Genomic DNA, 13351 nt, shown 5'->3' with positions numbered 1-13351 from the left:
TTGCCAATTGAATTTTGACAATATTTCTACAAATTCACTATATATGCACCTTTCCATGAGAGGTAATTGAGGGGCGAGCATGAAGACTCGTACCAGCTATCGATGGTCGGCATGCCACATGAACGGATATGAAATACCCAACAAGCATACTTGTGAACAACTTTTTCGCTCGTGAAACTCTGATATACCAGAAGCCAATTAATGAAGCTCCAATATGGCAGAAAAATCGTAGTTTATGAAGATTTTACAAAAGCTCCTCAATGTTAAATGTCTCTCCCCCCGAGGCTCGGCAAATGTGCCGTGAATTTAGTTAATTAAAGCGTCATAGGCCCACATATATTACGGATACGGACGGATCGTGGTGGTGGAGATCCGTACTGAACATCCTCGGCACGTAAAGTGATCGCGCCCCGTCCCCATTAAATACGTGCCTGGAAGCCGCTTGCCAATAAGATATATACGGCACTCATTCCTGCTAGATTAGCAGGAAAATAAACAGCCCGCAGTAAATAATGCCTCTTCCGTTGGTTGCTCTTGGCGCTATTGGCGCTGCCTATCTCGATGCTAAGCATCTTATCAGGAAGGACCTAAAGACCGCTGCGACGCTTATTTGGAGATCATTTGGCCCTAAGGTCCTGGAAAGACGAGGCGTATCGCTCTTTATGTACTTCCTAGAGTCGCACGTTAAGTCCAGGCCAAATGACGTCGCTCTCATCTACCCGGAGCAGATCTCGTTTGATTACCCTGAGGATCCTATGGCCTCCCTGGACCACCTGTTCAAGGTCCACCGATACACCTGGGCTGAGCTGTACGATAAGGTCCTCAAGGTTGCCCATGTCCTGAAACACAAGTACGGAATTCAGGCCGGAGATTTTGTTGCAATGGATTGTATGAACTCTGACCGGTTCGTCTTCCTAATCTTCGCGCTATGGTCTCTGGGTGCTACTCCTGCTCTTATCAACTATAACCTCGTTGGAGAGTCGCTGGTGCACTGCGTCAAGATCTCTAGTGCAAAGTACATATTTGTGGACCCTGCGGTCGCCGACAATGTCAAGACCGCTGAGGATGAGCTCGTCGCAAATGGCCACACCATTGTCTATGCGGACGATGCCTTCTATGGTCTCGCTGATAGCTCGCCGCAGTTCCGGGCGCCAGATGCAGAGAGAAACGACAATCACAAGCTACTCAATACGGGCGCGCTTATCTACACTTCAGGTACCACGGGATGGCCCAAGTCGGCCAATGTGTCATGGCGTAAACTCATTATAGGCCCTGGTGCATACGCTGCTGCCATGAGAATTAACAAGAATACGTGCGTCTACTCGCCAATGCCGCTATACCATTCGACTGCTACAGTTCTGGGTATGATGTCTGCCTTCGTTAACGGCGGGGCCTTCGTGACGGGCCGAAAGTTCTCAGCGCGGACATTCTGGACGCAGGCAAAGCTCGGTGGCGCCACCTATGCTCAGTACGTGGGCGAAACGTGTAGATATCTGCTCAACACTCCACCTGGTCCCGATGACAAGACTCACGGCGTCCAGGTGGTCATTGGCAACGGTATGAGGGCCGATATCTGGTCGGAGTTCAAGGAGCGGTTCAATATTCCAGTTGTCGGCGAGTTCTACGGTGCCACTGAGTTTCCTACTGCAGTGACGAACTTCCAGCAAGGAGAGTACGGCAAAGGCGCTCTATCAAGCTACGGCACTATGCTAAAGAAGCTGCTGTTTGCGACTCAGTATAGGATCGCCGTCATTGATCCGAACGACACGGAACAGCTGTGGAGGGACCCTGAGACAGGCTTCTGCCGTAATGCCAAACCTGGAGAGCCAGGCGAGTTCCTGTTTAAAATCCCAGATCCATCTAACATCCAAGCCACTTTCCAAGGCTATCACGGAAATAAGGAAGCGTCGGACAAGAAGATTGCCTGGGACGTGTTCAAGAAGGGCGATGCGTATGTCCGATCCGGCGATCTTATCAAGCTCGACGAGGCAGGCCTCATGTACTTTGTCGACCGAATGGGCGACACGTTCCGATGGAAGAGTGAGAACGTGGCGACCAATGAAGTTGAGGAGGCCATCACTGGTGTTCCAGGCGTCCAGCAGGTTGTAGTGGTTGGCGTGAAAGTACCAAACCATGAGGGCCGGGCCGGCTTTGCTGTAATCGAGCCAACCGACTTTGAAAAGCTCCCTGATACCCATGAGATTGCCAAGGCCGCTATCGCTAAGCTTCCGAAGTATGCCGTTCCAGTGTTCATCAAGTTCACGCAGTCGCGGCTAGAAGCTACGGGTAATAACAAAGTACAGAAGGCAAAGTATAGGAACCAGAAGATCCCTAGCGAGGAGGAAACCATTTACTGGCTCAAAGGTGATACCTACGTGCCGCTGACTAACGAAGACTGGGCCCGTCTCAACGCTGGCAACTCCAAGCTCTAGACTATTATATTAGATTCTACAATACAAATCCAAGTCCCACCCTCTCCGCGAAGCGGAGCTACGGGGGTTTGGGGGCTGGCCCCCAAGTCAATTGAAGTGTATATGGGGGGACCAGTCCCCCCAAACCCCCCTGGGGCTCCGCTTCGCGGAGAGTAACGAATAAATTAAGGTATCCAATTAATCGAAAGGAATTGGACGAAGTTCATTGGAGTGCTGCATTTTGCTTGCAGCAATGGCACTGGGCAGCTTTATACCACAGCAGTCGCCCCAGTTGTTGTGAACGTGCGGAGCCTCTTCGCCCGCCTTAGGTGGGTCCGAAACACCTTCGGGAGCTGGAATAAGCGAGCCGAACATGAAATGCTGGATAATGGGCAGTTTGTTCAAAACTTCGACATCGTACATCTTAATCATGCCCTCGTTGACCTTGGACCACTTCTTCACCCCCGAGATATCATCCAGCAGAGGCGAGTGCCAGCGCAGAGACGCTGTCTTGACGGAGTTGATGAACTTGATGCATGAAAGGTACATGTATTTATCCGCATACATGTCCAAAATGTCAGTGTCGTGGATGCTAACTGGACGCAAGTGCTTGTGCGTCGACAGCTGTGCAGACCCGAACATAAACGGCAGGAAATGGTAGTCGTCAAGGCCCCACACACCATGCGAGCCCGCAGGTTCCAGCCAATACATTGTCTGTACCTTGCGGATCGCCTTAAGGTACCCCAGGAACAGCTTCAGCACTACTGCTTTATAATTATCGGGGGTTATCAGCTCCAATTCCCTGAGGCAGAGCAGAAATGCAATAAAATTGAGTTCGTGGCCACTTCCGTAGTCAATACGAGTGCGGTTGCCCCACGATTCAATGAGGTAGGTCGATACTTCGTCCACATAGCTCTCGGGCATCCCGGGGATAGCCCTGACAAGACCTGGGGCCACTTGCTTAACCTCATCGTAAAAGTCATGGAACTCAGGCTTGCCAAATCGAGAAGCTTTGTCGTCGCTTGCTGGATGCTTCTTGATGATTCCGGCTATAGTTTGAAGAGCCTCTGCCACCGAATCAATAACCGGGGTTGATTCGTGCTGTGCATCATTGGGTTGTCCGATTACCGCTTCATTGAGGGCCTTGATGAACCCGAATATCTGATCCTTTGACTTGCTCTCTTTAAAAATCTCAAGATCTTTAGGAGTGACTATTCGCCTCACCGGTAATATGCTTCCTTCTCCTGTCATAACCAATATTAGCTAATTCGTATTTGTGTATTACAGATCAAATCAAATCAATCACCGATAGTTAGATACCCCTGTAGTTACCCGGTGGCGCATAGCGTTTTTGATGAAGTTTTTGTGCGCGCGCAGGCGACTCCCAATCACCTTAACCAATGGTCCCAATTACGTTAACTGCCAAACATCACTTCAAAACTTCCATTTCATTACGACAGTCCTCCATCATTGAAATATCGCCTTGATCCCAGCAGAAGCCCAGAGATAGAGGCCTAAGATATGTCAACGGTGCAGTCGACGCTGGAGCACCTTTTCCAGGCCCAACAATTGGTTGAAAGCGATAACCAGCACACCCCCCAGGTCGTGCGAACGGTTTTTGCGCTGGCCTCTGACCGCTCACAGGCTCCCGAGATCCACCAGTGGTGCAGCCTATTCCTCGTCAACGCGTTCACCGTCTACCATGTGGACCAGGAAATCCGCCAGCAGCTGGCGGTGGAGGCCATTGACCCGGTGAATGTTCTACTCGAGATCACTGACCCCATGATCGCCAAAAACGCCGTGACCATTGCGGCTACCATCTATGCTATGGTGTTCTTCCACGTGTGTCGAGACCAGACTCAGGAACGCGTGTGGACCAAGCTCGTAGAGATGAAGAAGAAGTGCATTGCCATGTGGGATGACCCGCTGACGTTCGGCGTCCACGCAGCGTGCATCAAATTTGGCCAGCAGGTCATCAAAGTCCAGACATACGGCACGCGAGATCCGCGGCTGGTAAATAGCGACGTTTCGCTTTCGACAGCCCCGGCAGGGCACCGTCTAATTGACCGCTCTCTAGAGGCCGAGGCCAAGGCGCTACTCGATCGTATGCTCGTCGTGTTCTACGAAGACCATATTTTCTCTCCGGTGCTCACGTGCACGATCAACGCAGTATATCTGCTCATCAAGTACCGGCCGCTGCTGGAATCGACGATATTCCGAGCCATTCTGAGTTTTGATTCGCAGCGTAAGAGCACAATTGAGGGGAGCTCAGAGCTGCGCCAGGAAATGGAGTTCCGGTTCGTAGACAAGTCACTCAAACTCATGCTGACGAGCTACCTAAAAAGGATATCCGGGGGCCGGTATACGTCGCAAGTGCAGCAGTTTCTATCTACGCTATCGCAGGGCCGGGCCTCAGAGAAGCTCAAGAAGCGCATTGCGCAGTCTGAGCACGAAGACGAGTCGCATAAGCGAGTTAGACTCGAGCGCCGCACGACCCCTGTTAATAGCCAGATGGTGCTTCCTCCGGGCCCAGCATCGTATACCTCTTTGTATTCGCTAATTGCGCCTGACGATCCGCTAGTGTCCTTTGACGCGCAAGAGCTACCCGTAGAAATTGCATTGAACCTGGCATTGGCCGGTATTACCACAGCCAACGACCAACTGCTGAACCGCTCGGTCGATATCGTCCGGGCGCGATACCAGGACCTCAAGAAGCGGGCTCCTACGCAGCCAACCTCGGATATGATGCCAATTGATAGCTACGAGAACGAGGATGACGTTTACATGAACAACTACGACGACAGGGGGCGACGGGACATGGCAAGGAAGCTTGAAGAGGAGAGTGAGGACGAAGAAGAAGGCGGCCTCATGCCTGCCTCTGAATTTTCGTTACCCGAACCCAAAAAGCTCGAACCTCGAGATCGCGAACAGGCCATGGTCGACATCATTGAACGGCTCATTTCGTACAGTACTACCAAAATCGAGGCCAAATCGGCCCCCACTGGAACCGCCAATCGCGGCGTCAATCGCGTAGCCGTCACCGAGTGGTCCAAGGATACCTGGGCTATTCTGGCGACGAGAGTGCTTACTCGTGGTATTTGCGCCAGCGATAGCGGCGTGGCAGACACTATCAGAGATCATTTATTCAAATACGTTATGGGTAACTTCCGGGAGCGTCTCGACGTTCTTGTCACGTGGATGACCGAGGAGTGGTTCAACGAATTTGTCGTGAGCGACACGGCGGTTCCGAAAGACCAGTCCAGCTACTTCAAATGGGTAAACAAGCTTCTGGAGCAAATTTTGCCGCTCATGGAGGTGACAGACATGAAAGGGTTCTTGCGACTGCTCTCTGACCTGCCGGAGTTAGATAAGCAACTAATTTCCAAGATAAAAGGTCTCTGCATCGACCCCACCAGAGCTAAAGTAGGCTTCAAGGGCCTGCAGTTCCTTATAATGCTGCGGCCCCCGTGCAAAGAGTTCACACTTGACTTCCTCGAAGAGCTCTATACGGAGGATAAAGACAGTCGAGAGCACGCCGGTCCGCTGCTCAAGCGATTCAGGGGCCAAACCGACGACGATTTGGCCAAACTCGTCCAATAGATATATATTTATACCACGCGACACACTGTATAGGTGTAATTGTACATTTAATGTTATCTTATCTCATATCGTGATTTACCTTTTACAAATTATCTAGTATCAGAATGGTGTAGTGGCATTAATTAGGGGGACCAGTCCCCCCAAACCCCTCTGGAGCTCCGCTACGCGAAGTTTTATCTGTTCATAGGATTGGCCTCCGCGAAGCGGAGCTATGGGGGTTTGGGGGCTGGCCCCCAAGTTAATGTTAAATGAAGCAGTGGAGTATTCATGGGGGGGGGGGGATCAGTCCCCAAACCCTCCTTTGGCTCCGTTTCGCGAAGTTTTATCTGTTCATAAGATTGATGGGGGGGAGCTCGAAAATCGTCTTCCTCGTAGTAATGAGGAGATAGCCCCCTGTGAATCCGCTTTCGCAGAGTTATACCTTGCCGTAGTATTTGTATCCGTCGAGCCAGTTCTTGGCGTCTTTGCCAAGAACCCCGAGTAGGCCATTGGACTTATCAGGTGGCTTGCCAGACTTGGTCCACCGCCGAACGAATATAGCTTGTCTGTCGTCTTCCGGAATACGAGTCCAGTAGACCCACCAGTTCTTGGCGGTGCGTATGAATTTCTCGTGCTCTTCGCCGCCAGATTTGGGGCCCCCTTCGACGGATAGAAGCTGGCCAATTGCCTGGTGGACGTGGATGTACTCTAACCGGTCGAGAATAATCTCTTCCGCCTCAGCAGGGTCTTTTTCCTGCAGTTCTGCCATGATGGGTAGCGTGGGTATATCCGGGAGCGAGCTCTGGAACGTCTCCTTGGCCGGATCGAGTACGATATAGTAGAACTTGGAGGCCTTTTGCGATGCTGATGGGGCAGATTTCGTTTCTAAGTCTGCATAGAATGGTTCGCTCAGGGAGGTCAACCGGCGGTGCAGAGTCAAGTAAGTCTTTTTGTGGTTCAGCCGGTCGCAGTCCTTGGTATATACCAAAGTAAATGTAAACGGGTCTCGCTGATAGACCACGATGTTGAACGGCTGTAGATCTGCGGTTGTAGTACTGGTTTCGTTATCATCAATCTTGTCATTATTCTTGTCGCCATTGCTATTCTTGTGGGTGTCGGCATTATAAGTCTTGTGAGTGTCGTCATTATTATTGCTGTGGGTATCGTCATTAGAAGCAATGCCGAGATAGACCTGTTTTATCTCGATATTTGCTTCACTATCGTCATCATTATCTTCTTCTTCTAGATCGCTCTTCATTAAACCGATGGAGAACTTGGCCTCGTCATAATCAATTATGGCATGTTCCTCACTTTGCTGGTCAGTCGAAATATCAACCGCCGCGCTTTGCTCTGTCTGCGCGGTTCCAACAGATTCGGGCGATGAAGCACGAGGGCTGCCAAACAAATTGCCCATTGACCGCATTTTCATCAGCCCCAGGAAGTTGTTGACGGAATCCTTGGTGGCGCTGGCTATCATGTTGCTCATATTAGACATCTGGGTCATGCCAGGCATGCTGGCAAAGAAGTTCTGGTTACTTGTGCGTGCCTTGAGGTTCTTCTGCACCCGCTGGTCTAAGTGGTAAACGAACCCGTTTTTCTCCAAAAAAGCCGACCCATCCTGACAATTGAGGCAGTCGCGGACCCAATTAGTCAAATCAATCACGCTCTCAGTACTGAACACTCCTCGGCCCCTCCACACGCATCCATCGCTTTCTCCACCCCCAGTACTGCTGCAGTCATTCCGGGTAACGACCATATCCACGAGTCCTTCCTCCTTGTCAATCATCGCCTCAGCGGCTTCTAAAGTCGTCTGCTGTATCTGCCCGTTGACGAACTTGACTCCGGGCACGATTTTCAGCACGCCAGGACCGTTCATGTTGACGTTCCACAGGTTGCACCACGCATTCCACCACCCGCCGATATCTTCAATCAGCCCATCCCGGCCGAGCGAAGCCAGTTTGCTTTCCAAAGAGCCGTGGTGGAGCCGCCAGCGCTTGTAGGCACTGTTTATATCTGAAATCAGCATCGCCGCAGCAGACACCTCGCGAGAACTGTGCTCTACAGCGCCGCTTTCTTTGGGGATGACGGCAAAATCGACACAGGCGACAATCCACCATGAAGTTTCGACATTGGTCAGCACAATGCGCGACCGGGCCGTCTCTAGGTGGGAAACTGCCTGGCCGCCTGAGAAGATGCTGGAGAACTCGGCGATCCCTTGGGCAAGGCCGATGTGCCTCAGTTGGGTGTGAACTGTGTCTTCTTTATCCTTGGAGTAGTAGAAAACAATCTGACGTTCCAATTCCTCCCCTTCTGCATCCAGCTCGGGGTTGTACAGGCACAAATAGGCCAGCTTAGCGTCTTCCATTGCTCATCCCCGTTTCAACTCTACCCTCGTCAAACACGGACCAGTTGGAAGGTTTCAATGGAGCGTGCGGCTGACGGTGTTACTTCACCCCACTATATTCGGCGCGCGACGCACCTTAGTGTATATATTCTCCATAGCATTGTATAAACGAGGTAATTGAGTAGAACTGGGGGGACCAGTCCCCCCAGACCCCCCTGGGGGCACCGCTACGCGGTGGTACCCAGGCATCAATCAATGCTCCCGCAGAGCGGAGCCATGTCTACCGCTACCGGCGAAAAGGAACCTACTCCAATTCAATAAACCTGAAGAACAATTGGCTGATGCTACTGGATATTCATTTTCTATTCATTATATGGTTTAAATTGCCAGCCTTCGTAATGGCTGAGGAATCATACCGAGCTTGCACCTGCAAGTATATACAACTGGTATACGAACCTATTACGTCCACCAATTCTGCTCAATTATAAGAATAAAAGGCAAGCAATATACCAATCGGTTCTAATCGGTCCATATTCCCTATTTCAAAAGTTACTAGCCCAAGGTATCGCTTGTTACTCTGCTTCCTCATTCTCACAGTAAATCGTAGTTTAATTCAATATACATTATATATTTAAGTTAATTAAATTGATCGCGGCACGTGAATATCTCATTAGATCACCAAGTATACGAAGCTATAGTCCATCCATCAATGCTGCTTAATTTTATAACTGGAGGTAAACTACGTATGCCAATTGGCTCCTATTCAGTCCATATTCCTAATAATAGAGACTATCAGCCCAGAATATCGACTGATAATCTTTATCCTAATTCTCTCACTGAATTGTTGTTTAATTCAGTTAATATTAGGTACTTGATCTGGTCACGTGGATTGCTCCTTAGTTGACCAAATGATAATATTCGCAAAGTCAATAGAGTAGTTCGTTCACAATTGAATCCCTGTTGAACAGTAGCGAATTAGCCCTAGCGGTTCATTTTCCTTCATCTTCTGATATTCAAAATTAAAATCTCCTTCGTGATAGGCCTTATAAACCATTGATTAGTATCCGTTAATTTGGTAAATTTTTCAGCTTGCGGTGTGCGGCGACACGCCTGGGAGTGACACCCCGGAGCATTTTCCACCAAAGCCAACAGCCCTCCAAGGAGTAACGGAGTAACGAAAGAGATGGTTTTAGCAGACCTGGGACGGCGAATCAACGCCGCAGTCGGCGACTTGACCAAGTCGAGTGTCGTCGACGAGCAAGCCTTGGATAACATGCTGAAAGAGATTTGTACGGCCCTTCTCGAGTCTGACGTCAACGTCCGGCTCGTGGGCAAACTACGGCAATCCATCAAGCAGGCAGTCAATATCAAGGAGAACCAGAACGCCACCGGCGTCAACATCAAGCGGCTGGTCCAGAAGGCTGTGTTTGATGAGCTGTGCGCCCTGGTTGACGGCGAAAGCGAGCCATTCAAGCCCAAGAAGGGCCGCCCCAACGTCATCATGTTCGTCGGTCTCCAGGGTGCGGGTAAGACGACATCATGTACCAAGCTGGCCGTATACTACCAGCGACGTGGGTTCAAGACGGGTCTTGTGTGTGCTGATACTTTCCGAGCTGGTGCGTTTGACCAGTTGAAGCAGAATGCCGTCAAGGCCAAGATTCCCTACTATGGTTCCTACACGGAGCCTGATCCGGTCAAGATTAGCAAGGAAGGTGTCGACCGGTTCAAGAAGGAGAAGTTTGATGTTATCATTGTAGATACCTCGGGGCGACACCGCCAGGAGGAGGCTCTGTTTGCCGAAATGGTGCAGATTGGTGAGGCGGTGAGGCCAGATCAGACGATCATGGTGCTGGATGCGTCCATTGGTCAGGCTGCTGAGGCCCAGTCTAAGGCGTTTAAGGAGTCTTCCAACTTTGGTGCGATTATTCTCACCAAGATGGACGGTCACGCCAAGGGCGGTGGTGCTATTTCTGCTGTGGCGGCCACCAAAACGCCAATTGTGTTTATTGGTACTGGTGAGCACATTCACGATATTGAGACCTTCTCTCCGCGGTCGTTTGTGTCGAAGCTTTTGGGTATCGGCGATATCCAGGGGCTCGTAGAGCATGTCCAGACGCTCAAGCTGGACCAGAAGGACACGATCAAGCATATCCAGGAGGGTAAGTTCACCCTCAAGGACCTGCGGGATCAGATGCAGAACATTATGAAGATGGGTCCGCTGAGCAAGGTTGCCCAGATGATCCCGGGCATGGGCCAGCTGGCGGACCAGCTTGGCGAGGAGGACTCTAATAAGAAACTCAAAGGCATGATTTACATTTTGGACTCGATGAACGACAAAGAGCTTGAGAGCGATGGAGCAATTTTCAAGGAACAGCCTACGCGAATAGTGCGAGTTGCTCGGGGCAGTGGTACGTCGGTGCGGGACGTAGAGGAAGTACTCATGCAGCAGCAGATGATGGCTGGTATGGCGAAGAAGGTTGGCGGTAAGGGTGGTATGATGAACCGTCTGCAACAGATGCAACAGCAGGGTGGTAGAAACAACCCACAGATGGCAGCTGCCCAGCGAAGAATGGCCCAGATGATGGGTAACAATGGCGGTGCTGGTGGTGGTGGAATGCCTGATCTGAGTGCGCTCATGGGTGGAGGCGGCGGTCTGCCTGGCCTAGGGGGTGGCGGAATGCCAGATATGAACAAAATGATGGAAATGATGAACAACCCGGCTATGCAAAACATGATGAAGCAATTCGGCCTCGGTGGACAACGATAAACCACCCTCCGCGCAGCGGAGCCACGGGGGTTTGGGGGCTGGCCCCCAAGTGAGCCAGTCTTATCAATTCTGTATAATGAAGCTTTAATATATTATGATTCTATAGATTTCTCCGCGCAGCGGAGCTACGGGGGTTTGGGGGCTGGCCCCCAAGAAGCCAGTTCCCTATCACAAATTGTGCCAATGTATTCGAGGGCCAGCCCTCGAGCTCCCGTAGTTGGGGGCTCTGCCCCCAAACCCCCGATCATATCAACCGAAATCTCCGCATAGCGGAGCCCCAGGGGGGGTTCCCCCGCTGCGCCGCACCGAGCCGCATCGCGCCGCATCGGGTCTCCGCGGTACTAAATACGGGGTACGTAATACCGGAATAGGCAAAGACTAAACAGGCGAACGAGACACGACACCGAAATTCAAAGGGGGGTGAATTGTTGAGAAAAAATAGGCCAGAAAATACGAGTAAGATCTGGGTACCACGGATACGGGTATTGCGTGGTGTTTAGTTAGATCTGGGATCTGCAGTGTTCTGTTCGCTGAGATTATGCAATTACTGTGCCTTCCGGTAAGGTTGCCCCTGGGAAAAAATCATTTAGAGTAATAGAGGACCTTTTTGAAGATTGGTTAAGGTTTCTCCATGGTTGCTAGAGGAAGAGCAATTTAGCAGATAGATATAGAAAAGATGTTTGGATTCAAGGGTAAACGGTCCTCGTCCACCTCTTCGTCAGTGTCCTCATCCTCCACAGGCTACTCCAAGAACAACCGGAATCGCGAGTCCGTGGTTACCGTGAACACAACTTACACAGTAGAGGAAGAAGAAGCACTAGAGGATAAGGAGGTGCCAAGCAGGCCCCATTCAGTGATATCGACCGGGTCCACTGTGACTACGGACAGCATGAAGGTACACAACCGAAGTAATAGCAGCAGCACGCAGGGTAAGCGCAAGTCGCTCTATTCGGCTGATCTTACCGAAGAAGAACGAGCATCGCTGCTGCGGGATGAGATTCAAAGAGAGAGCATGTCGCTACAGCGGCTGGAGCAGCTGGCCCAGGCGCTACCCAAGATCAAGTCTCGGCACGCCTCGACGTACCACCCTAGTTCGAACGATCTCAGGGGTAACTACGAGTTCGGTGCGGGACATTCGTCCTCGTCTGTCATTGAGAAGCTCCAGCAGAGTGTCGACTCGCTGAAGCGCGAGCTGCGGGAGCAGCAGGCAATAGCCAACGAGGAGAGGCATACGACTGATGCCGTACGGAAGCGATGCGAGCACTTAGAGACGACTATTGAAGTGCTGAGGCACGAGAACGAAATGCTGCATAAGATGCTGGATCGCAAGGACCGCAAGATTGAGACGCTCGAGGATGCCAACGAGCGGAGTAACAAGCAGCTGGCGGAGTACAAGGAGGCGGATCAGAGCAAGGAGAAGGACGCCCGGACGTACGAGGGAAAGATTGCAGCATTGACGGAGGAGAACGAGCACATTAAGAATGCTTACAAGGAGGTCATTAAGAGCACCCAGCTGGTCAAGGATCGGTGCCACCAGGACATTATGTTCATCAAGGAGAAGATTGAGTGGATCAAGAACGAGCGGGAAAAGGATAGCGAGAACCGCGGTATACTTGAGGTCAAGATCCAGGAGCAGGTGCTGGAGAAGAAGAAGCTGCTGCAGCTTAATAACCAGGCGAACGAGCTGCGGCAGAGGCATCTCAAGCAGCTGGAGCAGATATTCGCCGATATGCGGCAGGTTGTGGCCGACTCGGACAAGGACGTTTCTCGCAAGGTCAAGAACACGCTGCGGGTTATTGATAAGCTTGAGCGGCAGTATATAGAGCTTGGAGGCGACCGTCGTAACCTCAATTACCGCGGTTAGCATGATTAACGAGAACCTATCAGTTTTCCCCGAGATAGTTATGAGATCTAGATTTTGCATAGTTGATATTTCATTTTTAATATAATTACCATAGGTGGTATAAGTTCTTGATATAAGTGCCATTGGTAGTGTGAATGTGGCTTATTATTTGTGAATGTGGCTTATTATGAAATGGGGATCTGATATGAGGATCTGATATGAGGATCTGATATGGGGTAATATGTTGTGTTGAGAGATACCTGTAATAAAGTTCAATTTACATACCTTTCAAAGTCAAAATAACACTCAATAAAGGATTATGGAACGATGGTTGTATTACCTGGTATTTAGTATGAGGGACTCTGTTAATTAGGTAAACGAAGTGCGGTGATATCTAACCCCCCTTA

General features: G+C 50.7%; 6 protein-coding genes across 6 annotated transcripts; 4 read left to right on the top strand and 2 right to left on the bottom strand.

Moving 5' to 3' along the window:
- Positions 1-512: 512 nt before the first annotated feature.
- FAT1 (very long-chain fatty acid transport protein) lies at positions 513-2432 on the top strand (the record flags this gene model as incomplete). The annotated part of the gene is made up of 1 exon (XM_076682119.1): positions 513-2432. One exon carries the CDS (start codon positions 513-515, stop codon positions 2430-2432), a length of 1920 nt encoding a protein of 639 aa, XP_076544076.1.
- Positions 2433-2609: 177 nt separating this feature from the next.
- On the bottom strand, positions 2610-3662 carry RRD2 (peptidylprolyl isomerase RRD2; the record flags this gene model as incomplete). Its single annotated transcript, XM_076682118.1, has 1 exon — positions 2610-3662. One exon carries the CDS (start codon positions 3660-3662, stop codon positions 2610-2612), a length of 1053 nt encoding a protein of 350 aa, XP_076544075.1.
- A 270-nt stretch (positions 3663-3932) lies between these two features.
- PTA1 (RNA-processing protein PTA1) lies at positions 3933-6011 on the top strand (the record flags this gene model as incomplete). Its single annotated transcript, XM_076682117.1, has 1 exon — positions 3933-6011. One exon carries the CDS (start codon positions 3933-3935, stop codon positions 6009-6011), a length of 2079 nt encoding a protein of 692 aa, XP_076544074.1.
- Positions 6012-6426: 415 nt separating this feature from the next.
- On the bottom strand, positions 6427-8355 carry TRVA0_001S10286 (uncharacterized protein; the record flags this gene model as incomplete). The annotated part of the gene is made up of 1 exon (XM_076682116.1): positions 6427-8355. One exon carries the CDS (start codon positions 8353-8355, stop codon positions 6427-6429), a length of 1929 nt encoding a protein of 642 aa, XP_076544073.1.
- Positions 8356-9517: 1162 nt separating this feature from the next.
- On the top strand, positions 9518-11101 carry SRP54 (RNA-binding signal recognition particle subunit SRP54; the record flags this gene model as incomplete). The annotated part of the gene is made up of 1 exon (XM_076682115.1): positions 9518-11101. One exon carries the CDS (start codon positions 9518-9520, stop codon positions 11099-11101), a length of 1584 nt encoding a protein of 527 aa, XP_076544072.1.
- A 676-nt stretch (positions 11102-11777) lies between these two features.
- TRVA0_001S10242 (uncharacterized protein) lies at positions 11778-12965 on the top strand (the record flags this gene model as incomplete). The annotated part of the gene is made up of 1 exon (XM_076682114.1): positions 11778-12965. One exon carries the CDS (start codon positions 11778-11780, stop codon positions 12963-12965), a length of 1188 nt encoding a protein of 395 aa, XP_076544071.1.
- Positions 12966-13351: the final 386 nt, after the last annotated feature.

This window comes from Trichomonascus vanleenenianus, assembly GCF_965637985.1.
Source record: "Trichomonascus vanleenenianus strain CLIB 3782 genome assembly, contig: TRVA0_001S, whole genome shotgun sequence".
NCBI lineage: Eukaryota > Fungi > Ascomycota > Dipodascomycetes > Dipodascales > Trichomonascaceae > Blastobotrys > Blastobotrys vanleenenianus.
Note: the sequence above shows the minus strand (reverse complement) of the source record. Positions and strands in the feature narration are given on the sequence as shown.